The sequence below is a fragment of the Gorilla gorilla genome, chromosome 6, assembly GCF_029281585.2.
Source record: "Gorilla gorilla gorilla isolate KB3781 chromosome 6, NHGRI_mGorGor1-v2.1_pri, whole genome shotgun sequence".
NCBI classification, from domain to species: domain Eukaryota; kingdom Metazoa; phylum Chordata; class Mammalia; order Primates; family Hominidae; genus Gorilla; species Gorilla gorilla.
This window is the reverse complement of record NC_073230.2, coordinates 84,553,039-84,578,263: the sequence shown is the minus strand read 5'-3', so window position 1 is coordinate 84,578,263 and position 25,225 is coordinate 84,553,039. Positions and strand designations below refer to the sequence as shown.

Here is a 25,225-nt window from a genome sequence, read left to right as displayed (position 1 = left end):
GGGGTTTCACCATGTTGGTAAGGCTTGTCTCGAACTCCTCACTTCAAATGATCCAGTTGCTTCAGCCTCCCAAAGTGCTGGGATTACAGGCACGAGCCACCGCACCCAGCCTGGGCTATTTTATTTTGTAAATAACCTTCATCATTTTTGTGTCAGTATCAGCTGAAGCTCCCTGCTCCTACCAGCTCACCCACACAATACTCAATGTGAGCTTAAGTTTTGCTAAAGACTATGTTTTATGTGTCAGGCAGGCACTTTTGCGGGTGAGGACCTGTGTAGGGGTAATGGGCCCTGGAAGGATGGGGCTTGATGAGCTGAGGGTGCTGGGAATTTTAGGGACAAGGACAGGAGGCAGGACGCCACTGGCCTCAGGAAGAGGAGCATGGAAAAGAAAAGAGAAGTTTAAACAAAGGAATGTGGGGGTGTTTGGCTCTGCATAAGCTGGGGGATGACATGAGCCTCTCCTCTGTCACCCCAGAAAAACCTCGCTACGTGCTGTGTGACATCAAGGCATCACACAGCTTGGGAATCGGGACTTGTTCGGGAATTGAATGAAGTTCTTGAGAATGGCCTCAAGGCTAGCTACCCCTGTCATGTTTGGGTAACATTATTTTTTCTTTTCTTTCTTTCTTTTTTTTTTTTTGAGATGGAATCTAGCTCTTTCACCCAGGCTGGAGTACAGTGGTGCGTCTTGGCTCACTGCAACCTCCGCCTCCTGGGTTCAAGCGATTCTCCTGCCTCAGCCCCTCAAGAAGCTGGGATTACAGGCATGTGCCACCATACCCAGCTAATTTTGTATTTTTAGTAGAGACGGGTTTTCTCCATGCTGGTCAGGCTGGTCTCGAACTCCCGACCTCAGGTGATCCGCCTGCCTTCGCCTCCCAAAGTGCTGGGATTATAGGCATGAGCCACCACGCCCAGCTATTTTTTCTTAAAGATGGGGTCTCGCTGTGTCACTCAAGCTGGAGTGCAGTGGCATCATCATAGCTCACTGCAGCCTCAAACTCCTGGGCTCAAGCCATCCTCTGGCCCCAGCCTCCCAGGTAGCTGGGACTCCACAGGTGCATGCCACTGTGCCCTGCTTTTTATTTTTATTTTTGTAAAGACAGGAGTCTCACTATGTTGAGATCTATGCTGGTCTCAAATTCCTGGCCTCAAGGGATCCTCCCACCTTGGCCTCCTGATGTGTTGGGATTACAGGCATGAGCCATCACACCCGGCCTGGTTACATTTTTTAAAATACAAAATCAGGCTTCAAAGAGTCAATTAGTGGGTTCCCTAAAAATCTGTCTTTTACCCTGTAGCTGTGGCCTGCCTCCCTTCCCTCTGTTTCATTTTCTGTGTTGCAGTGTCTTTTCTCCCCGGAAGAGATGTTGGTGTGTAAGTAGCAGCAATGGCCCCTCTGTTTAACGGTGGCTACCCCTCCCCGGATGACAGTCACAGGCCAGGCCTCATAGACAGCATTTTACTTAATCCTTTCCTCAAAGGTGGTCTGTTCTTTCCCTCGATGTATAGATATGACCGAGAACTTAGTCATGCCTGGATTCAAACCTGTCTCTGTGAATCTGTTACAGGAAAGGGATTTGATCTAAACCCCAAGAGAGGGTTCTTGAATCTCACTCAAGAAAGACTTCAGAGGGAGTCCACAGTGCAAAGCAAAAGCAAGTTTATTAAGAGAGTAAAGGAACAAAAGAATGGCCACTCAGGCAGGGCACGGTGGCTCATGTCTGTAATCCCAGCACTTTGGGAGGCCGAGGCAGGTAGATCACCTGAGGTCAGGAGTTCGAGACCAGCCTGGCCAACATGGTGAAACCCCGTCTCTACTAAAAATACAAAAAATTGGCTGGGCGTGGTGGCAGGTGCCTATAATCCCAGCTACTTGGGAGAATGAGGCAGGAGAATCGCTTGAACCCTGGAGGTGGAGGTTGCAGTGAGCCGAGATCACGCCACTGCACTCCAGCCTGGGCGACAAGAGCAAGACTCTGTTTCAAAAAAAAAAAGAATGGCTACTTCATAGACAGAGCAGCCCCGAGGGCTGCTGGTTGCCCATTTATATGGTTATTTCTTGATGATATGCTAAACAAGGGGTGGATTATTCGTGCCTCCCCTTTCTAGACTACAAAGGGTAACTTCCTGACATTGCCATGTCACTCTCATCACCATCTTGGTTTTGGTGGGTTTTGGCCGGCTTCTTTTTCTTTTTTTTTTTTTTTGGAGTTTCATCCTTTTTGCCCAGGCTGGAGTACAATGGCATGATCTCGGCTCACTGCAACCTCCGCCTCCTGGGTTCAAGCGATTCTCCTGCCTCAGCCTCCCGAGTAGCTGAGATTACAGGTGTGCGCCACCTGTAATTTTGTGTTTTTAGTAGAGACAGGGTTTCTCCATGTTGGTCAGGCTGGTCTTGAACTCCCGACCTCTGGTGATCCACCCGCCTCAGCCTCCCAAAGTGCTGGGATTACAGACGTGAGCCACCCGCCAGGCCCTTGGCAGGCTTCTTTACTGCAACGTGTTTTATCAGCGAGGGCTTTATGACCTGTATTTTGTGCTGACCTCCTATCTCATCCTGCGACTCAGAATGCCTAACCTCCTGGGAATGCAGACCAGTAGGTCTCAGCCTCATTTTATACAGCTCCTATTCAAGATGGAGTTGCTCTGGTTCACATGCCTCTGACAAATCCAAAACTCATGTTCTTAATGCTCTGCCGATCCAAGCCCTTTTCCCTATTGCTGTAGGAGGGGAAGGGGTGAGCCAGGTGGACAGCACCCAGGAGTAAGGGGAGCTCTGCTGAAACCAGGGCTAAGCCTCCGTCTTGGTGGGGGAGGGCACTGTCTGAGACAGCTTGGATAAAAAATGGAAGGTCGGGGCCACCCCCCTAGAGACAGGCCTCTGGAGGGTCACTTCCAGGCTTGTTCAATTAAAAAAAAAAAAAGAAGGCCAGGCACGGTGGCTCACACCTGTAATCCTAGTACTTTGGGAGGCCAAGGCAAGATAGTTTCTTGAGCAATCCTCCTGGGTTGAGGCCAGGAGGTCAAGACCAGCCTGGGCAACATAGTGAGACCCCATCTCTACAAAAAAAGTTTTTTTTAATTAGTTGGGAGTAGTGGTGTGCTCCTGCAGTCCCAGCTACTCTGGAGGCTGGAGTGGGAGGATCGCTTGAGGCCAGGAGTTCAAGTCTGCAGTGAGCTGTGATGGCACAACTGCACTCCAGCCTCGCGACAGGGTGAGACTCTGTCTCAAAAAATAAAATAAAAAATAAAAAATAAACTGCACAGCATCTATGACCTCAGCAAATTCTCCCAACAGCCCTGGAATGGAGTTATCACTCTCACCTTCGAGAAGAGGCTCACAGAGGTACACGGCAGGCTCCAGGTCACAAGGCGGCTCAGGACAGTGCAGGATGAGCCCTTGTCTGGAGCTTCAAATCTCATGCTCTTGCCTCCAGCCCAGCTACCTCTAGAAAAAAAGAAGCGCTCTGAGAAGAGCCTGTAGGGAGCCAACATCTGTGGTAGAGGCTGGCTGGGGCTCCGGGAGCAGGGACAGGAGGCGCCTGGTCCCTGCTGAGCGAAAAGGAGAGTTCTGTAAGATGGATAGGGAGTATCGGAGGCCCCCACCCTCTGCCACCAGGCTTGATTGATGAGCACAGTCCTGCTGCCGGAGATGAGCAGGGGGGCCCCCTGGAGGCTGCAGAGGGGAGGGCGAGGAGAGGCTATGAATATTTCAGCGACAGAGGCCGGGCTGGAGGAAAGGAGGGGAACGGGGGCAGGGAGGCACTCAGCCAGCGGGAGGGGGCTCAGGGACTAGGACACCCAGGTGAGGAAAGACCCACATCATTGAGCCAGGGCTCGGGGAGGGCGGAGATAGGCCAGGAGGAAGGGGCTCTTTAAGAAATTAGAGTTCGCCGGGCGCGGTGGCTCACGCCTGTAATCCCAGCACGTTGGGAGGCCAAGGTGGGTGGATCACGAGGTCAGGAGTTCAAGATCAGCCTGGCCAGCATGGTGAAACCCCGTCTCTACTAAAAATACAAAAAATTAGCTGGGCGTGGTGGTGCATGCCTGTAGTCCCAGCTACTCGGGAGGCTGAGGCAGGAGAATTGCTTGAACCCAGCAGGCGGAGGATGCAGTGAGCTGAGATCATGCCACTGCACTCCAGCCTAGTCGACAGAGTGAGACTCCATCTCAAAAAAAAAAAAAAAGAAAGAAATTAGAGTTCGCCGTGCGCAGTGGCTCACGCCTGTAATCCCAGCACTTTGGGAGGCCAAGGCTGGCAGATCATCTGAGATCGGGAGTTCCATACCAGCCTGACTAACATGGAGAAACCCCGTCTCTACTAAAAATACAAAAATTAGCGGGCACCTGTAATCCCAGCTACTCGGGAGGCTGAGGCAGGAGAATCACTTGAACCCAGGAAGCGGAGGTTGCAGTGAGGTGAGATTGCAGGAGATTGCAGCAGGCAGAGGTTGCAGTGAGGCGAGATCGGGCCCCTGCACTCCAGCCAGGACAACAGAGTGAGACTGAAAAAAAAAAAGAAAGAAAAGAAAAGAGAAATTAGGGTTCAGTGAGAGAAAGGAGGGGTGGGGATGGGGTTTCCAGAATAGGACAGTAGGGTTAGGGGCACAGGGATCAAATGGGGGGTTCACTGAGGGGGAGGGCTTCAATGAATGGGGCTAGGATATGGAGGGGATTCAGTGAGGAAGAGGAGCCTCATCTAAGGAGTAGCCACACACACACCCCACCCACGACTGCAGGGTGGCTCATGCCTGGAATTCCAGCACTTTGAGAGATCAAACGGGAGGATCGCTTGAGGCCAGGAGTTCGAAACCAGCCTGAGCAACATAGTGAGACCCCGTCACTGCAAAATTTTTCAAATTAGCCAGGGTGGGGGTCCACGCCTGTAGTCCCAGCTACTCAAGAGGCTGAGGAGGAAGGATCACTTGGGCCCAGAAGTTCAAGGCTGCAGTGAGCTGTGATCCCACCGCTGCAACCCAGCCTGAGCAACAGAGCAAGACCCTATCTCCAAAATTAAAAAAAAAAAAGAGGAGGGGGCTTACTGAGATGGTGAGAACTCAGAAGGGGTGCGGGCTAAATAAGGGGCTTGGTTATCCTCTTTCTTTTTTGCAAAAGATTGTACCGTGAGGTCGGGGACCTGTAGGGGATGTGCCCCGTTGGGTTCCCCAAATCTCAGCCTAGCCCTGTAAGGCCAGGGGCCGCAGGTACCCCTCGCCCCTCCCCCAGCCGGGTAGCAGCCCGCAGACTTGCGGGGCTAGGTCAGGCCCCCTGCGCCGAGAAAAGGGGTGGAGAAAAGCCGTCCCGAGACTGGTGGTGAGCGTCCCTGTCGCCGGCAGTGTGGCGGAGACCCCGCGGCTGACCGAGGGCGCTGAGCCGGGCCTGGAGTACGCGCCCTTTGACGATGACGACGGCCCAGTGGACTGTGACTGCCCGGCCGCCTGCTACCGCGGCCACCGCGGGTACAGGTCAGCGGCCGCCGCGGCGGGGGTGGGGGGCGCGCGGGGCTGCCCCCCCTCACCGCCCCCACCCCCTCCCCTTCTCCCCCAGGACCAAGCATTGGTCTAGCAGCTCGGCATCGCCCCCTCCCAAGAAAAAGAAGAAAAAGAAAGGCGGCCACCGGAGAAGCCGGTGAGAACCGCGCCTGACCGGAGCGGGAAGGGAGGAGGAGGTGGGGTCTCTCCCCGGATGCCCGTCCCTGGCTCACAACCATGCAGCATTTGTGAGCCCCGCCCCTCTCTGAGCCCCTCCCTCGCCCTCCCCGTGCCGTCCCCCGACTAGGTGCCCTCCGGGTAACTGAACCCACCCCAGGCCTCAAGCTCCTCCCCTCGCTAGGCCCCGCCCCTCAACAACCCCCTCCCCTTCGCTAGGTTCCGCCCCCCAACAACCCCCTCCCCTTCGCTAGGTTCCGCCCCCCAAGGAGCCCCTCCCCTTCTCTGGGGCCCACCCCTCACCGAGCCCCTCCCCTTCTCTAGGACCCGCCCCTCATCGAGGTCCTCTCCCCACTAGGCCCCACCCCTCATCGAGCCCCTCCCCTTATCTGGGATCCGCCCTTCACTGAGCCCTTCTCTAGCACCTGCCTCTCACTGAATCCCCCAGAGCCAGACTCACTGACCGGGCCTGTGTGTTACCAGCACCTGCTCCCAGTCCGCCTCTGCCCTCCCAGGGGTCCCGTGCCCCCCAACACTAGTGCGAGTGGCCCTGGGGAGGAGGGGCCTCATCTGCCATCCCCGAATCTCTCTGTCCACCCTCCCCTGTCCTGCGTGAGACCCTGGCAAGTGTCTGGGGCCCCAACTAACCCCATCCATCCGTCTGTCCTTTCTTCCTGGCATCTGCCCTCAGCAAAAAGAGGAGACTGGAGTCCGAATGCAGGTCAGTGGGGACAGAGCTGGCTGGGGCCGGGGCGGGGGATGTCTGTGGGTGGGAGAGATTCCAAGGCCATCCCCCAGAGGCCGGAGGCCTGGACCCTCAGGGCCTGCACCTGGACACTGCCAAGGTGCAAGTTTTGCCCCTACAGAGGCCATGAATCCCACCGTTGGAGCCTCTGACCTCTGGGTTTGAAACTATCTTTGCCCACAATGCCAGGGGGGCTGGAAGGGTGACTTGGGGACAACATAGGCAGCGCCATCAACTACCCTGAGGGACCTTGGCGACCCTTGGGGCCTCGGGTCACTCTGTACAAGTGACCTTGGGCTTCCTGGCCTGGAATTCCCTTTCCAGCTTCAATGTCCCAAGCACCCAGGTCTCTCCGGCCATTTCCAGCCCCCCACCCCCCACCCCAGCTCACTAGAGCCCACCTCCCTGTGTCCACAGCTGTGGGAGCTCCTCACCCCTCCGCAAGAAGAAGAAGAGTGTGAAGAAGCATCGCCGAGACAGGTACCCTTGCTGCCCCCACCCTGGGGCCTCCTCTTCCTCCCGTGGGGCCCAGGGCCAGGGCTGTGGCCCTCCATAGGTCTCCCCTGGGCCACCCCAGGCAGGCTCAAGAGAACTCCTTTATCACCCTACAGGTCTGATTCTGGGTCCCGGAGGAAGAGACGGCACAGGTGAGCGGCGCTTTGCAGAGGACATGGTCAGTGGTCCCTTAAGGGACCAAAGCCCAAAGGACACAATGATGGGAGGGGGTTTTGAGGATCCCACAGGGCTCCATCCTTCAGCTCCAGGGTTCCTTCCCAGAGCCAGGCTGCGGGGACAGGGCAGTGGAGAAGGAGCATGAAAACCAACTGTTTGCAACCCTTGCCTGCCCCATGCATCAGCCATGACATGGTGACCCCAAGAATTTCTAGACAACATGGCAGGTCCAATGCCCAAGGGGTGTGTCTGTCTGTGGAGGTGCCGGTTAGACAAGCAGAAACACCGAGACCCTGAATTTGCAGGGAAACAGCTCGCGAGGCAGGAGGACCTCTGTGAGCTGGGAGGGCTCCATGGATAGGAGGCAGGGTCGGGGAGCTGTGGCTAGAGGTAGAGTTTCTTGGGGACAGGTGCTAGCCTCCCAACAGGTTTGACTGCCAGGTTATGGAGCCATCCTCCACCCAGGAGGGCTGGGGGTTAGTGTGGGGGAGCTCTGAGCAGGGCAGTGGCTTGTTCAGGGTGGACTGGAGGAGGGGAGAGGAAGTGAAAGGCAGGAGTCCAGGTGGAGGCAGAGTGGTGCAGGAGAAGAGGGTTGCTGAGAAAGCAGAAAACAGCTTGAGCCAGGCACGGTGGCTCACACCTATAATCCCAGCACTGTGGGAGGCTGAGGCAGGTGGATCGCTTGAGGCCAGGAGTTTGAGACCAGCCTGGTCAACATGGTGAAATCCTGTCTCTACTAAAAATACGAAAATTAGCTGGGTGTGGTGGCAAGCGCCTGTAATCCCAGCTACTCGGGAGGCTGAGGCAGGAGAATCACTTGAACCCGGGTGGCGGAGGTTGCAGTGAGCCAAGAGATTGCAGTGGAGTGCACAGCACTCCAGCCTGGGTGACACAGCGAGACTCTGTCTCAGAAAAAAAAAAAAAAAAAAAAAAAGTCTGGGTGTGGTGGCTCATGCCTGTAATCCCAGCACTTTGGGAGGCCGAGGTGGCTGGATCATTTGAAGTCAGGACTTTGAGACCAGCTTGGCCAACATAGTTAGTCTCTACTGAAAATACAAAAATTATCTGGGCATGGTGGCGGGTGCCTGTAATCCCAGCTACTTGGGAGGCTGAGGTAGGAGAATCACTTGATACTGGGAGGAGGAAATTACAGGGAGCTGAGATCGCACCACTGCACTCCAGTCTGGGCAACAGAGCAAGACTCCGTCTCAAAAAAAAATAAAGAAAGAAAGAAAGAAAAGAAAAGGAAAAGAAGGGAAAAGGGAAAGAAGAGGAGAGGAGAGCTCGGAAGGAAGTTGTGGGGCAGTCACATTCCAGAGGTGGCATCAGAGCCAGACCCCCTTCCAGCAGCCCAGAGGAAGGGCAGAGTCTGGAGTTCCTTCTTTGTAATGGGAATTTGCCAAGTAGGGGAGGAGCCTACATAAACACCTAATCCTGCCCCTCCAATGTCCCCAATTTTTCATCTTCCCCTGGCCTCCCAGTGTCTATGGATCAGTGTGGGTCCCTACTGCCCCCAAGTGGCCACCATTAGCTTACACACACCCTCTGGCCAGCTCCCATCCTTCCTGGACAGGTCCTAAAAGTGAACTAGGAATAGACCAGCTTCCAATGGGGAGACTGAAGCCCAAAGCAGGCTCCAGCACCCAAACCCATAGCCTCCGGGCCTTCCCCGCAGTCACTCTGCTCCTGTGGGAGCACATTTCTGTGTTCCTTAGTATGGCTTTGTTTTGGGGTCAGAAGGACTGAAGGGATCTGCTGGCACCAGGGAGGATGGGGCTGAGGATTGGGGCTGGGTGAGACCTTTGAGGGCTAACCAGAAGCTTCTCAGGCCTTTCATCAAAGGTAGAGGGTGCTGGGTTGGGGGGCTTGCCCCAGAGGGCTGGATGGGATGTGACAGGAAGCTGTGGGAGTTGGGAGGGGGCAGCCCTGGAGGTGGATCCAGAGATGTCATTCAAAAGCAGGGAGATTGGCCAGGCACGGTGGCTCCCATCTGTAATCCCAGCACTTTGGAGGGCTGAGGTGGGCAGATCACTTGAGGCCAGGAGTTCGAGACCAGCCTGGCCAACATGGTGAAATCCTGTTTCTACTAAAACAACAAACAAACAAACAAAAAATAGCCAGATGTGGTGGCAGGCAACTGTAATCCCAGCTACTTGGGAGGCTGAGGCATGAGAATTGCTTGAACCTGCAAGATGGAGGTTGCAGTGAGCTGAGATTGTGCCACTGCACACCAGCCTGGGCAACAGAGCGGGACTCCGTCTCAAGACAAAAAAAAAAAAAAAAAAGGCAGGGACATCATGCCCTTGGGAAAGCATTTCTTTCCTAAACCCCTGGTGAGCTGGCCTAGGGCTGGGCCAGTCTGGGAGCACACGGAGGAAGGGGGCACAGGAGGTATGATTATCAGGCCACACCCCAATACTCAAGGGAATGAGTATTGGGCATGTCCCAAGTCCAGTACCAAAAGACAAGAGCAAATCACCATTTCTATCTGGCCCAGACCTAAGGCTTGAGGCTGCCACACCTGCAAACAGCAACCCCTGCCTTTTTTTTTTTTTTTTTTTTTTTTTTTTCTTGAGATGGAGTTTCACTCTTATTGCCCAGGCTGGAGTGCAAAGGCGCGATCTCAGCTCACGCAACCTCCGCCTCCCAGGTTCAAGTGATTCTCTTGCCTCAGCCTCCCTAGTAGCTGGGATTACAGGCACACACCACCACGCCTGGCTAATTTTGTATTTTTAGTAGAGACTGGGTTTCTCCATGTTGGTCAGGCTGGTCTCAAACTCCTGACTTCAAGTGATCCACTGGCCTCAGCCTCCCAAAGTGCTGAGATTAAAGGTGTGAGCCACCGCGCCCGGCTATAGCACCCCACTTTATCTGGGGCCAGCCACACTTCTGTGGCCCTCCCAGACTGGGCAGCATTTGTGACCCAGGGAGGTGTTCACGGGCCAGGACTTCCAGGAGGAGGAAGGCCGGAGCTTTGGCTGAGTGAAAGGGACAAAGGGGTGGAGTAGGATGGAAAAGTCCCCGCCAGCCATGGGGCTTAGGTCCTAGAGTGGAACAAATCTCAGATCCACACCTGAGTATACCCAGGCTCCAGGGCACGAAGGCCACACCCTCCCCGGGCCACACCATCACTGTGGTCTCTGCTCTCTGCAGATCTCGAAGCTCCAAGTGCAAAAGAAAAGAGAAGAACAAAGAGAAGAAGAGGTAAGCGCCCTCCCTACTCTCCAGCCCCCCATTCGTTCTCCCTCCCGCCCCTGCAAACGAGGCCTTTTAGAATCACAGAATCAGGCCATTAAAGGTAGCTCATTTTGTCCAGATGGAAAAATTAAGATCTAGAAAGGAAGCCAAGGGCTCTTGCTGAGTCAGAGCTTGAACCGAAACCCAGGCCTCTTGCCTTCCAATCCAGGGTCCTTCCAAGCCCAGTCCTCGTGACTCCTCCACCCTCCTTCCTCCCACCCCACAAGTCCCAGGATCACCTGGTGAGGGCTGAGGGGGGTCTTGGGAGGCTGGGGTTGTCTAGAGAAAAGGGGGCCTTTTCCTAATTCTCACAGATGACCCATATGGACCAGATAGGCTCTGCAGCCAGCACCAACACTGCTAATGTACCTTTTATAGGAGACTTTAGGGGACTGATGAACACTGGCTTTCAGTAGGGTTCCACTGGGATCCTGGTGGGAGGCTGGGCAACTTGGGGGCTGGGGGGATCACGGGGGGCAGAATTGAGGTACAGGCTGATTTCCCTCATCCACGCCAGGCCTCACACAGAGTCCCCAGGCCGGAAGTCTCATCGCCATAGCAGTGGCAGCTCCCACAGCCCCTCTCTCTCCTCCCACTACAGTGATTCCAGATCTCCCAGCAGGTAGGCCTGGGCCTCTGGGAGGCTTTCTCCTGGTGGGGGATGAGGGTTGCAGATTAAACACCCCCAAGGGCTGGGGAGCAGGGCTGGTGGACAGAATGTCAATTCATCGGTGGGTAGAAGTTTATCAGGGGTGGTCAGGTGTGGTGGCTCACTGCTGTAATCTCAGCACTTTGGGAGGCCAAGGCAGAAGGATCGCTTAAGGCCAGGAGTTCGAGACCAGCCTGGGCAACATAGACTTCTTTCTTTAATTAAAAGTAATAATAATTATTATTACTTTTATTATATATATAATTATATATATTTAATTTTATATATATTTATATATTTAATATTTATATTTTTATATATTTAATATATATTTTAATATAAATATTAATATATGTTTTAATATAAATATTAATATATTTAATATAAATATTAATATATTTAATATAAATATTAATATATATTTTAATATAAGTATTAACATATTTAATATAAATATTAATATACATTGCTATAAATATTAATTAATATATTAATATAAATATTAATATATTGTAATATAAATATTAATATATATTAATATATATTTTAATATATGTATATATTTTAATTTATATATATATATCTATATAAATATAGATATATATTTTAATATTTATATATAATATATTTAATATATTTCTATATTTATATATACATATTATAAATATTTATATATTTTATATATTTATATTTTTATATATTTATATATTATATATTTAATATATAAATATTTATATATTATATATTTAATATATAAATATTTATATATTATATATTTAATATATAAATATTTATATATTATATATTTAATATATAAATATTTATATATTATATATTTAATATATAAATATTTATATATTATATATTTAATATATAAATATTTATATATTATATATTTAATATATAAATATTTATATATTATATATTTAATATATAAATATTTATATATTATATATTTAATATATAAATATTTATATATTATATATTTAATATATAAATATTTATATATTATATATTTAATATATAAATATTTATATATTATATATTTAATATATAAATATTTATATATTATATATTTAATATATAAATATTTATATATTAAATATAAAATATATATAAATATTTATATATTTTATATTTAATATATAAATATTTATATATTTTATATTTAATATATAAATATTTATATATTTTATATTTAATATATAAATATTTATATATTTTATATATTTATATTTAATTATGTTATATATTAATATATATTTAATATATTTATATATTATATATATTTATATATATAATATATATTTTGAGACGAGTATTGCTGTGTTGCCCAGGCTGGAGAGCAGTGGTGCAATCTTGGCTCACTACAACCTCCGCCTCCGGGATTCAAGCAATTCTCCAGCCTCAGCCACCCGAGTAGCTGAGATTACAGGCGTGCACCACCATGCCCGACTAATTTTTGTATTTTTAGTGGAGATGGGATTTCGCCATTTCGAACAGCCTGGTCTCGAATTCCTGACCTCAAGCGATCCGCCTGTCTCGGCCTCCCAAAGTGCTGGGATTACAGGCGTGAGCCACCAAGCCCAGCCTAATAATAATTTTTAAAAAGAGAAATTTACCGGGGGAGTGATAACTTGAGGAAGAGCTGCCCTAAGGCCCCTAAGCCTCCGCCTGAATTGGAAATCGAGGCACAGCCTCGCTGGCTCACCCTGGTCAAGCCCTCTCTAAGTGGAAAGGTTCCCAGCACGGTGAAAAGGCAGGTGGGGGGCTGCTCTCTTTCCCCGTGCTGGGGAAGGGGGAAAGAGGAGGCGCTGCTTGCAAAGCGGGTGTCCCACGCCGACTCCCCCATTCTTCCTGGCGCCTAACCCCAGGCTGAGCCCCAAGCACCGAGACGAAGGGCGAAAGACGGGCAGCCAGCGGTCCAGCGGAAGCCGGTCGCCTTCCCCGTCGGGCGGCAGCGGATGGGGGTCGCCCCAGCGGAACGGCGGTAGCGGGCAGCGGAGCGGAGCGCACGGGGGCCGCCCCGGCTCGGCGCACAGCCCGCCCGATGTACGTACGCTTCGCTTTGCGGAGGGTTCCCGCGCCGCGGGCTGCGCCGTGCGTGGTCGGGCCGGTAGCCAGCGGGGCAGGGGGCGATAAGTGTGGCATGGGGGCGGGGGCGGCCGCTTCCTCCCTCCTCGGCTCCCCGCTGGGGGCGTCCTGGCTCGGGAGCCGCCGGGAGTGCTAGGCCGTTGCGCCCACCTGGCCCTGGTGTCAGGGTGAGGGGCGCCTGCGGTCTTGGGCCACCCTTGCGCTTGGCAAACTGAAGGCCAGAGGGGGGTTGACGGCGGGGCACTGAGTTGGGTACAGGGCTGGGGAGGATTCAGGGTCTCGTGCCCTCCCCAGGCATATTAGGGTGGGAGGGGCATGGACATTGATAGGAGTCCCAGGCAGGAGCAGGATTCGAGAGACAGGACCCCCTACTGGGCACCACCTGGGCCCTGAGTCTCCCTCTTCCCACCAAGCCCTGGCCCCACCTCTGAGCACCCCCCCTCCCCCTCCCTCAATCTTCTCCCCAGCCCCTCCCTCCCTCAGCCCCCTCCCCCATCTCAGTCCCTCTGCCCTCTAAAGTCCCTGCTCTGAGGAGACTCTGCCCTTTTCCAGGCACCGCCCACACTTGGACAGGTGTCTCAAACCTGCCGGCTCCTCTTCCCACGGCCACCCTCCTGAGGCACCTGCCAGGGTGCCTCAGAGACCCCACACCAACACCCCCAAAACTGTCCCCACCCTTCCTCCAAGAGGGGCACAGATGCCCGAAGACCTACAGGCAGGTGCAATGGGGGAGCTGGCAGAGGAGAGAGACGTCTCAGCCTGTCCCCAGATGGATGGGCTGGGCCTGGGTTGGGGCTTCTCCCAGACCCCAGGGAAGGTCCACATCCCCTTCTGGTCTGTTGATTATAGAGTACACAGTTGAGACCCCTCAGAGAGAGGGGGCTGCAGTGCTGGCAGGGGCACTGGGGTGGGTGGGGGGGTGGCTTGGGGTGGGGAGGCCTGCAGGTTCCTTCCCAGACCCGCAGACTGCCCCCCACCCAACCCCAAAGCCTCAGCTGGGAGTGGGAGAGCTGCCCCTCCCCAGACCTCAGGTCTCAGCAGCAAACATGTACGTGTTGGTCAGTTTCATTTTGATTTTTGGCTGTTTCCTTTCACTCCCTTTCTTTTCTCAAACACCCTTTACTCCCACGGCCTCAGAGAGGAAAGTCAAGGGCAGCTGACTGAAGGCTCTTGGTCTCAAGGTTAAGTTTTATTGAAGGACATTTACCTGTCTCTAGACTGTCCCACCTGGACCAGGCACCAGGCTCCTGGGCTCTGGGGATTTTGGTTGGGCCGCGCAGGGAGGATGACACTGATGTCCCCGGATCTGTCTTGGGAGGGGGTTGAGGGCAGGCAGAGGTAGCTGAGGGTAGCATGGCAGAGGCTGGAGAGGATTAACAACCCACAAGAGGGGCACCCACCATCCCCCACCCCTGTGGGCATGGAGTCCCAAGAGCACAGGACCCGAAACACCTTTTTGCCAGCTTCTCATCCACCCTTCTGGGGCCTCCCAAGAGACACAGAGATGCAGGTTCTCTGAAGTCAGGGCTGGAAGTGGGTCCCTTCGTACCTCTGGTCCTCTCTCCAGCCCTGGAGTCCTGAGCAATGATCCCACCTCCACCCCCTCCCCAATGCAGACAAAATGGCCACAGCATCTAGGCATCCCCAGGATAGGGCAGTCGGGGAAGGGGACCCAGCCACCAGCCTTGGGGCGGGAGCTTCTGAAGTACCCACATCTTGTCTCCCTCCCAGCATGGGACTCTAGTTTGGCACAGCCCTGGGAGTTTTCTTGGAGACGGCATTTTGTGACTCCTTTCACCAAGCATGGTCCCCAAATCCTATCCCTCACCCTTGGGGCCCTGGGAGATCTGGGACTTCAGAGCATCCCGGGTCTCAAACCTGCATTCAGATCCCTGCCTCTCTGCCTTAAAAAGACCCCTGAGGAGTCAAAAGAGGCTAGTTCTCGCTCATATGCAGAAAAGTGAGATGGGGGATGGGAGAGGGGTCCCAGACTTTACCATGAACGAAACCGTCTTCGGGAAAAAATACTGGGGGTGGTATTCTTGGACGATACCTTTAAAAAAAAAGAAAAGAAAAAAAAGAGAGAGAGAAACAAACGGAAAAAAAGGAAAGCTCAACATTTTTTAACCCCGTCTATGTTTTTGTTTGTTTTTTAGCCTCCCATTTGAAACGTGGTAATACTGTGATTCCATTTCTTGTTTAGCTGGTGAGGGAAGAGGGTGGGCAAGTTTATGTAACTTTTTCTGTTGTTTTGTTTTTATTTCCTTTTCCTTTCTTTTTTTCCCCCCTATTTTAATGTACAGAAATGCAAACTATCTCTCTGGGTTTTTTTTTTTCTATCTTCTATGTTCTAGAATTTTCTTTTTGTGTGTGTTACTGTGGGAACCTTTCCTCTTAATGCAGAGATGGCTTTTGAATTTTAAGTGAACATTAATCATATACACATCTCTATATACTTTTTTTTCCTTTGTAATCTGAATTTAAAAGGGAAGATAACTCTAAAAAAAAAATCACTCCCACACCAACAGCTCCTGCCAAGTCAGCAGCGGCAGCAAATCCTCCTTTCAACTCCAGGCACAGGCTGGAGCTGCCGCAGATTTTAAATTAACTACAGTGGTGCAGCCTGTGCTGCTGCGTTCCCCAGGAAGCTGGAGAGAAGCGGGAGACCCAGGGAGGGGAAGAGACTTGTCCTGGGTTGCCCAGGGAGCTTCTTGGAGCTTGCTGCTACTCCTCGGTTCAGTTTAGTATAATGGGCTGGACACAGGGGACAGGGAGCAGGACAGGCTGTTCAGGACCATCAGTGTCAGACCTCAGACTCAGATCCTTAGGAAACTGTAGAGGAAGGAGAGGTCTGAAGGCACCTGGCAGAGTTTAGCTGAGACACTTCAGGCAAGCAAAAAATTCCATCTTGGGCTGGGCACAGTGGCTCACACCTGTAATCCTAGCACTTTGGGAGGCCGAGGGGTGCGGATCACCTGAGGTCAGGAGCTCAAGACCAGCCTGACCAACATGGTGAAACCCCAGCTCTACTAAAAATACAAAAATTCGGCCCGCCATGGTGGCTCACACCTGTAATCCCAGCACTTCGGGAGGCTGAGGCGGGCAGATCACCTGAGGTCAGGAGTTCGAGACCAGCCTGGCTAACATGGCAAACCCCCGTCTCTACTAAAAATACAAAAAAATTAGCCAGGCATGGTGGTGCATGCCTGTAATCTCAGCTACTCGGGAAGCTGAGGCAGGAAAATCACTTGAACCTGGGAGGCAGAGGTTGCAGTGAGCGGAGATCATACCACTGCACTCCAGCCTAGGTGACAGAGTGAGACTCCGTCTCGGGAAAAAAAAAAAAAAAAAAAAATAGCCAGGCGTGGTGGGCACCTGTAATCCCAGCTACTTGGGAGGCTGAGGCAGGAGGATCGCTTGAACCCAGGAGGCAGAGGTTGCAGTGAGCTGAGATTGTGCCATTGCACTCCAGCCTGGATGACAAGAGCGAGACTCTGTCTCAAAAAAAAAAAAAAATCCATCTTGATCTCGAGACTGAGGCCAGTGATGTGGTTACTCCCAACAAACCCCTTTGTTGGCCCATCCCAGGTGATGGTTGAACCCCACAGGACTTTCTGGGTTCTGATGCTTACAGGAGAAACTGCAGCTCTGAGAGGTCAAGTGACTGGCTCAAGGTCACACAGCTATTTAGAGGTAGATCCAAAAGTAGACCCCAGGCAGGGCGCAGTGGCTCACACCTGTAATCCCAGCACTTTGGGAGGCTGAGGCAGGAGGATCACTTGAGGCCTGCAGTTCCAGACTGACTGGTCAACAGAACAAGACTGTATCTCTACAAAAAATATATATATATTTTTTAATCAGCCAGGCATGGTGGCATGTGCCTATAGTCTCATCTACTGAGGGAGATGAGGGAGGAGAATCACTTGAGCTCAGGAGTCCAAGGCTGCAGTAAGCCATGATTGCACCACTGTACTCCAGCCTGGGCAACACTGCAAGACCCTGTCACTACAAAAATTTAAAAGAAAAAGCTGGGCATGGTGGAATACACCTGTAATCCCAGCTACTCAGGAGGCTGAGACAGGAGGATTGCTTGAACCCAGAAGTTTGAGGCTGCAGTGAGCCATGATTGCGCCACTGTACTCCAGCTTGGGCAACAGGGCAAGACCCTGTCTCAAAACAAACAACAGCAACAACAAAAAATAGACTCCAGCCCTCTGACTCTGACCTCTAGACTCCAGCTAAGCTGTGGAGAGGGTGGAAAATGGGAAGCACAGTCCAGGAGCCCTGAGCAGAAGGAGGATTTGGGAGGTGGTTGCTGGTTGTCTCAGCTCCTGCTTTCCCCCATCAGACCCATCCAGAAATCAGCTTCCTGCTCTCTCATGTCCCTAGACCAAGGTCTGCCTACACTGAGAGACCCGGGTGCAGGTGGCCCCCACATTACAGAAACTCATATGATTGTTGCTTCTGTGACTCAGGGAACCTTAAACCCTCACAGTTCATACATGTGGGGAAATAAATATCGAGGCACAGAGAGGGAAGAGAGTCACTCAAGGTCACACAATGTAGGATGAAAGAGGAAGATACTGATCAGGAGACCTCCTGGGACAAGCCCTCCTGTCCAGTCTTACCTGGTGCCTTCACTGGCCTCTCTCCAGCCCCCACCAGCACAACCTGGTGCTAGGCTCACCCTCCCAAGGCCCAGAAAGAGTATACAGAGTTTGCCGTCTTTTCTTTTTTATTATTGCATTCCTGTCCCAGGGGCCACCTGCTCACCTTAGAAGTCTCTAGCGTTAGAAGTTTCAGGGGATGGGGCAGGCACAGTGACTTATGCCGGTAATGCCAGTACTTTGGAAGGGCGAGGCAGGAAGATCGCTTGAGACCAGGAGTTTGAAATCAGCCTGGGCAACATAGCAAGACCCCTATCTCTACAAAAAAAAAAATTTTTTTTAATTAGCCAGATGTGATGGTGCATGCCTACAATCCCAGCTACTTGGAAAGCTGAGGTGGGAGGATCACTTGAGCCCAGGAGTTGGAGGCTACAGTGAGCTATCTTCCTGTCTGTAGTCCCAGCTACTCGGGAGGCTGAGTCAGGAGAATCACTTGAACCCAGGAGGCAGAGGTTGCAGTAAGTTGAGATCGCACCACTGCACTCCAGCCTGGGTGACAGAGCGAGACTCCATCTCAAAAAAAAACCCCCAAAAAACAAAAAACCCTACAGTGTCCGGGGCTGCCTGGAAGGTGACACCCTTAGGTGAGGGTGGCAGAGAAGGCTCAGGATCATGGCCTTGGGGCTCTCTCTGGCTTCTCCCTGTGGTCCAAATTTTATCATGTAATGGGCAGCCTCGGGTGACCCCCAAGAAGAGGTGCCAAGGCACCCCCTGACCTGCCTTATCCAGGAACAGAAAAAGGCAAAAGGGATGAATTTTGCTAAAAGGATGCCAAAGCCAGAGGGAAAGGAGTGGGACTGACCTGAGGCAGGGTCACTCCTCCAGATCGGCTCTGTGGTTGCCTTCCCTTTTAAATGCGCGTTTTCCCTTCACCCATCTGTCCACTCCGACTGGCCTTGTTTAAACAGTGCTTGTCTCCTCTTTCTGTCTGGGGGCGCCTTTCTCTCTTCCTGACTCTCTGTTTCTGTTTGCTTCTGTCATTGTTTCTGTCTTTCTGTTTCTCTTTCTCCTTCTCTTCCCATTTCTATCTCTGCCTGACTTTGTCTGTTCGTCTGTCTCTCTGTCTGTCTGCCTCCTGTCTCTCTCTCTCTTCCTTTCCATCCCTCTCCCCCCGCATGGGCCTCTCTCCCATGCCGCCAGCCCCTCTGTAGCCCACCCTGTGGTTCTCTTCCATCAGCTGCTTCCTGCATGCTCTATGGAGGTTTTCTGTTGTTTGAACAATAAAGAAAGCTTGGCTAGTGGAACCCATTGTTTAAAAAGGAGGAAAAAAAAAGAGCAAACAGAAATGGCCGTGCAAGAGCCCCCTCCCATCCCTGGGATGAGACAAAAGCCACATTGGCCACCCATCTACTGGCTCAGAGGGGGAGCACAGTTTAGGGTCACTGTCTTTCCCCCATTCTGCATTCCCAATGCGGAGACCTTCTTTTCTTTTTTATTATTGCATTCCTGTCCCTGAGCACTGAGAAGGTAGGTATCCCAGCTCCGCTGTGCGCTCTCGCTCCCATCTCCAGATAAGCCCTGCCACTTTGCTTGGTTTGAATGTGGTTTTCTTTCTCTCTCTTTCTCTCAATCTTGCCCTGGTTGGTTTCATATTCCTCCCTTTTCTTTCTTTATTTTAGTGACTACTCATTTGTAACTTGCACTTTCTTCAAATGAGCTACAAAGCTATGTTTCCTGGTTTGTCATTTGGTTTTCTTGACTTTCCCCGACCAACTTTTCTAGCCCATCTCCCCTCCTTCTCCACCTTCCTTGTTCCCTCCTTCTTCCTCTCCATCCCTGACTTCCACCCCTAAATCCTCCTTCACGCCTTCTTTCTCATTCTGTTGTCCGAATGCATTTCTGTGTGGTTTAGCATTCCAAGTTTGTGTTTCTTTCCTGAACTGTATGCTGCAGTGAAGCCAATTTGATTTCTGTTGTCTGGAGTAGCTGCGAAGCCCCTCCTCACCCTTCATCCCTGCCAGCCCCTGGGACTTCAGTCACCCCGCTGGCCTTCAGGGCCCTTTCGGGCAAAAGGCAGTGACAGAGGAGCCAGTGCGGGGCCTCCCGGCCTTCAGATCCTGGAGGAAGTTCTGGCCAAGGTCAGGCACAAGGGAAAAGCCCCATCCCATCCTCGGGGGCCTACTGGGCCAAACGGAACTCTGGGCTTCCTCAAGTCCTTCCCTGGCTGCAGGATGGAGCTTTGGGGTGGGAGCTGCAGGGCTCTGGAGGAGCAACGGGCACCAGGACTGAGCTTCCAGCTTCCATCTATTGGGTGCAATAGTAGATTCATTTGGGGTGGCAGTGGGCAGGGCAGTGAGCTGGCCAGGAGCAGGTTTGAGACCTAGAAGGCCTACTTAGCAAAGTCTCTGTGAGGTAATTTACAGGTAATTTACCTGCCCACTGCCTGGTCCATGATCCAACCCAGACAGGGGCTCCTTCTACCCTCAGCATCCTTCCATCTTCTGAATTTGAGCAGCTTAATGTGAACCCTCAGAGCAGAACGATTCCAAAAGAACAGCCAGCAGGGACTAGGGGCCCACAGGGTGCAGCGGCAGAACCAGGACTAGGTCCTGGGACTTGTGACTCCCAGCCCAGGGCTCATCCAGCCACACTGAGGGTACTAGAGTCAGAGGTGGACCCTAGGGGACCCCACCTCCGCACCCCTGCCCTTTAAACTGTTTCCTTTCCCACCTGGGAGCAGCTACAGAAATTTGGCATTCTGGCCAGGTGCGGTGGCTCACGCCTGTAATCCCAGCACTCTGGGAGGCTGAGGTGGGTGGATCACTTGAGGTCTGGAGTTTGAGACCAGCCTGGCCAACATGGCAAAACCCCATCTCTACTAAAAATACAAAAATTAGCCGGGCATGGTGTTACATGCCTGTAATCCCAGCTACTTGGGAGGCTGAGGCAGGAGGATCGTTTGAACCCGGGAGGCAGAGGCTGCAGTGAGCCTAGATCGTGCCACTGCACTCCAGCATGGGTGACAGAACAAGACTCAGTCTCAAAAAAAAAAAAAAAGAAAAGAAAAAGAAAAAGACATTCAGCATTCCAACCATTATGAGGCCTCCACGGGCTTCCATCTTCAGCTTTGAAAAGAGAAGGCCCAGCCACTCATCCCTACCCCACCCCATGTTTATCCCGGAGGCAGGTGTCAGGGAGCTCACCCACTCAGAGCATCCTCCTCAACACTGGGTGGTGCCAGGAGGGCAGACAGCAAGTGGCTCTTGGAAAGGAAGAAAGGGCAAGCTAGGGGAGGTGGTACCACCTGTAGTCCCAGCTACTCAGGAGGCTAAGGCAGGGGTATCGCTTGAGCCCAGCAATTTGAGGCTACAGTGAACCATGATTGCACCACTGCACTCCAGCCTGGGCAACAGAGCGAGACTCAGTCCCTGCTCCCTCAAAAAAAAAAAAAAAAAGAAAAAGAAAAGAAAAGAAGGAAAGTGCTGGTGATCTGACAGGAGAAACTGTGTTGAAGCCCCATGAGGAAGAGGAGGGTCCGTCCTTGAGGAGTTTCTGATATGACCAGGGACCCACGAGTTGGGTGGTCGTCTAAGTCCTCAAAGGAAGCAAGAGTAAAACATCTCAGGTGCTTACCTGTTCTTGTCCTTCAGAGTACCAGGACCAGGTGAACACACTGCCCCTTGCTACTCCCTTCCACCATCTTTTCCACTTGACCCTCAGAAATTTCTTACCCAAAGGTTGGGCCCAGTGGCTCATGCCTGTAATCCCAATGCTTTAGGAGGCCGAGGCAGGAGGATCACTTGAGGCCAGGAGTTTGAGACCAGCCTGAGCAACACAGCAAGACCCCATCTCTACTAAAAATAAGATAAAATAAATAGCCAGACATGGCGGTGTGTACCTGTAGACCCAGCTACTGAGGAGGCTGAGGTGGGGGGATCACTTGAGCTCAGGAGTTGGAGGCTGCAGTGAGCTATGATTGCACCATTGTACTCCAGTCTGGGCAGCAGAGCCAGACCCCCATCTCAAAATATATATATATATATATATATTACACAAGCAAAAGAAAACATGTCAGGTAGCAAGTCGTAAAAAGGAGAGGAGGGGCTCCTGGGAACAGGGCTCAGAGGCAGGCGAGGTTCCTGATTCACTCACTCACTCACTCATTCATTCGTTCCCACACACACTAAGCAGACATGTGCCCAGCACCTCCTTTGTGCCAGGCCCCATCTGGATGTCCATGCCAGGAGAGAGGCAGGCAGACCTGGGCCTCCCAGGATGGAGGACGGACGAAGACCACTGAGCATGATGAGAGGGGAAAAGCTGAAATGTGAGCGGGAAGCTCCTGCTCACCACGGCAGCCCCCTGGCTAGCACGGCCTGGCAGAGTCCATACAGAAGGAAGGAACCAGGTTCTATGGGATCATAGAGGAGCGGACGTGATGCAGCCTGGAAAAGGCGCCCTGGAGCTGAGGGTAGGGATGCCAGTAGGCATTAGCCAGGCTGTGGGTGGGAGGTGGGGAGAGGTGATCCCTGCAAGAGGCACCAAGGCACAAAAAGCAGCTTCCTGGAGGGGAGGTTCAGAGGTCTCTGAGCATCCTATGAAATCCCATAGTGCTTGGCCTTGGATCTTCCCAGGAAGCATGAGACCCAGCCAAGCTGAGGACGAGGCTCAGACTCTGGCAGGCGCATGGTGACCCCTTCCTGAGGACTTCCAGAGGGATGGGTGGAGAAGGACATGAGAGGTGCCTTCCTCCCATCCTCTGCCATCTTGGTACTTGGTGGACACCCCATAGGGTCCCCCAGTCCTTCCTGCACTGCTCTGACCCTGTGAAAGGACCATGAGTTGGTTGTACTCTGAAAAGTCTCCCAACCCCAATATAGGCTGACCCAGCAAAGACTCCGCTTATCCCCATTTTACCAATGGGGAAACTGAGGCTCCCCACCGTCAGGTGACTGCCTTAAGGTCTCACAACAAACTCACACCAGGGCTGATTCCAGGGTGTTCCACTTTTCCAGTGACTATCATCTTGGGCCATGGCAGGCCCGTGACTTGGAGGAGATGAGAAGGAAGTGGGGAAGAACTTGGTCTTCAAAAATAGCAGGCAGGAAGGATCCGGATCAGCACAGGGGATTGGACTTGGGGGCTTGGACCTTGATGGTAGGGGACAGGACCATGATGGGGGTGAACAGCCATCCAACCTAGACCCTTTTTGCTCCTAACACTCCCATCCCACTCTCAGCATAATGTAGTGGGAAGTCAGGAGGGTTCTGCAGTATCTGTGGGAAGGACCCATCACGGCCTGTGGTCTTCCTCGCCTACCGTTGGCTCCTTTCTTTGAGTCAGAAGCAGCTGGCTCAGGCCAGGCGGGGTGGCTCACGCCTGTAATTCCAGCACTTTAGGAGGCCAAGGCAGGTGGATCGCTTGAGGCCAGGAATTCGAGACCAGCCTGGCCAACGTGGTGAAACCCCATCTCTACTAAAAATACAAAAAAAATTAGCTTGACATGGTGGCTCACGCCTGTAATCCCTTAGCTACTCAGGAGGCTGAGGCAGGAGAATCACTTGAACCTGGGAGGTGGAGGTTACAGTGAGCCAAGATCGCGCCATTGCACTCCAGCCTGGGCAATAGAGTGAGACTCTGTCTCAAAACAAATAAACAACAACAAAAAAAAAAAAAAAAGAAAGAAAGAAAGAAAAAAGAAAGAAAAGAAAAAGAAGAAGTAGCTGGCTCAGGTTCAAACTCCAGAGTTGGAGCCAGGGTTCACAGCCAGGCTGATTCCTAAGTTCCGTACTCTGCCCTGCTGTGCTGCCTCCCCTAACCAAAGTAGCAAGCAAAGATTTCTTAAAGAAGGAGACTAGTGTCAGCTTGAGTTATGCACTACTGTGAATTGACTCCCAAGCTTCCCCCACCTCATATGTGTTCACTTTGCACTCTTTGACGACCCAGGGTATAGGACAGAAACTGCAAATATAAAAATCCCAGAGAAGTTCTCATTTGCCTCCTGTTGAGGGAAAAGAATGGTGGGCTGGGGGCGCTTGAAAGTGCTGGGGCACTGGCTGCCTGGCTGCCTCCTGGAGTGGGGGGAGTATGTGTTAGGGGAGCTGATGGTCTCCTGTTGAGAACACAACTGCCATCTCAGAGGGGCCAACCCAAGGCCGGGCACGATGGCTCACACCTGTAATCCCAGCACTTTGGGAGGCCGAGGCAGGTGGATCACCTGAGGTCAGGGGCTCAAGACCAGCCTGGCCAACTTGGCGAAACCCTGTCTCTACTAAAAATATAAAAATTAGCCAGGCGTGGTGGCGGGCACCTGTAATCCCAGCTACTTGTGAGGCTGAAGCAGAAGAATCGCTTGAACCTGGGAAGCAGAGGTTGCAGTGAGCTGAGGTCGTGCCACTGCACTCAAGCCTGGGCAACAGAGCGAGACTCTGTCTCAAAAATAATAAAAAAATAAAAATGAAAGAGGGGCCAATCCAGCCTCCAACTCTCCTAGCCTAGGGTGAGGGGTGAGCTTGTGATCAGGAGAGTCAGGGGTGCTCAGAGGGGCACCCCAAAACCAGGAAATATCCATTGTGCCCACTTATGCCTGTCTCTGCCCCAAATGGAGACATTAAGCTCTCCCAGGAGAGGTCTTCATGGCCTGATTGGCTTTGGGCAGCTATGGCTAGTGTTCATTGGCTGCTTCAGGCACCAATCAGGAGCCATCTGTGCCTTTTCACCAATGAGGCTAACCTCCTGGGTCTACCTCCATGTTCAGCTCAGCTCCAGCCCTGCAGGGAAAGGCTTGGACAGCACCTTGCCCTCTGCAGGAAACACCCAGGGCCATGCCAAGGAAACCGTGCTCCTTCCAGTCCCTAGCAGCAAGGTGCCCTGAGAGGTGGCAGCATCTTTTGTCTTCTCATCCAAACAGTCTGCCAGTGGCCGGGCTCGGTGGCTCACGCCTGTAATCCCAGCACTTTGGGAGGCTGAGGACAGAGGATCACTTGAGGTCAGGAGTTCGAGACCAGCACCAGCCTGGCCAACACGGTGAAACCCCGTCTCTCCTAAAAATACAAAAATTAGCCAGATGTGGTGACAGACGCCTGTAGTTCCAGCTATTTGGGAGGCTGAGGAAGGAGAATTGCTTGAACTCGGGAGGCAGAGGTTGCAGTGAGCCCAGATCACGCCAGTGCACTCCAGCCTGAGAGACAGAGTGAGACGCCTTCTCAAAAAGAAAGAAAAAAGAAACAGCCTGCCAAAAGAGCTTGGTCCAGGCACCACCTGGCTTCTAGGACTCTCTTCCTTCCTTAGCAAACAGAATCAAAGTTTTACTAGGCGCCAAGTTCGGTGATAAAAAGTGATGTTACAGAGGTGAATCAGATACCACATCTGCCCTGGAGGTGCTAAAAGTCAAGTTGGTAGTGGTGATCGGAGGATTTTCGGGGAGGAACAGACCTACAAACAGACAAGGACAGTCAACTGCTACTAGATGGAGGGCCAAGGACAGGAGAAGGGATCAGCTCTGTGTAGGGAGGGAGACAGGGAGGGCGGGCAGGGGGCATGCAGAGAATCCTGGAATCTTTGCCCT

At 51.9% G+C, this 25,225-nt stretch overlaps 1 protein-coding gene across 4 annotated transcripts in view; it reads left to right on the top strand.

The window, feature by feature from the left end:
- The window catches only part of SRRM3 (serine/arginine repetitive matrix 3), an 85,390-nt gene that overhangs the window by 52,474 nt on the left and 7,691 nt on the right, over positions 1-25,225 (top strand). For all 4 annotated transcript variants that reach the window (XR_008681424.2, XM_055392825.2, XM_055392823.2 and 1 more), the window contains exons 4-11: positions 5,343-5,471; positions 5,554-5,634; positions 6,346-6,375; positions 6,817-6,879; positions 7,011-7,046; positions 10,225-10,275; positions 10,826-10,930; positions 12,832-13,009. Coding sequence is in view for 3 of the 4 variants with exons in the window: in XM_055392825.2 (XP_055248800.1) it covers positions 5,343-5,471; positions 5,554-5,634; positions 6,346-6,375; positions 6,817-6,879; positions 7,011-7,046; positions 10,225-10,275; positions 10,826-10,930; positions 12,832-13,009 (673 nt within the window). In the remaining variant the exon portion in view is untranslated. The remainder of the gene's footprint in view (positions 1-5,342; positions 5,472-5,553; positions 5,635-6,345; positions 6,376-6,816; positions 6,880-7,010; positions 7,047-10,224; positions 10,276-10,825; positions 10,931-12,831; positions 13,010-25,225) is intronic.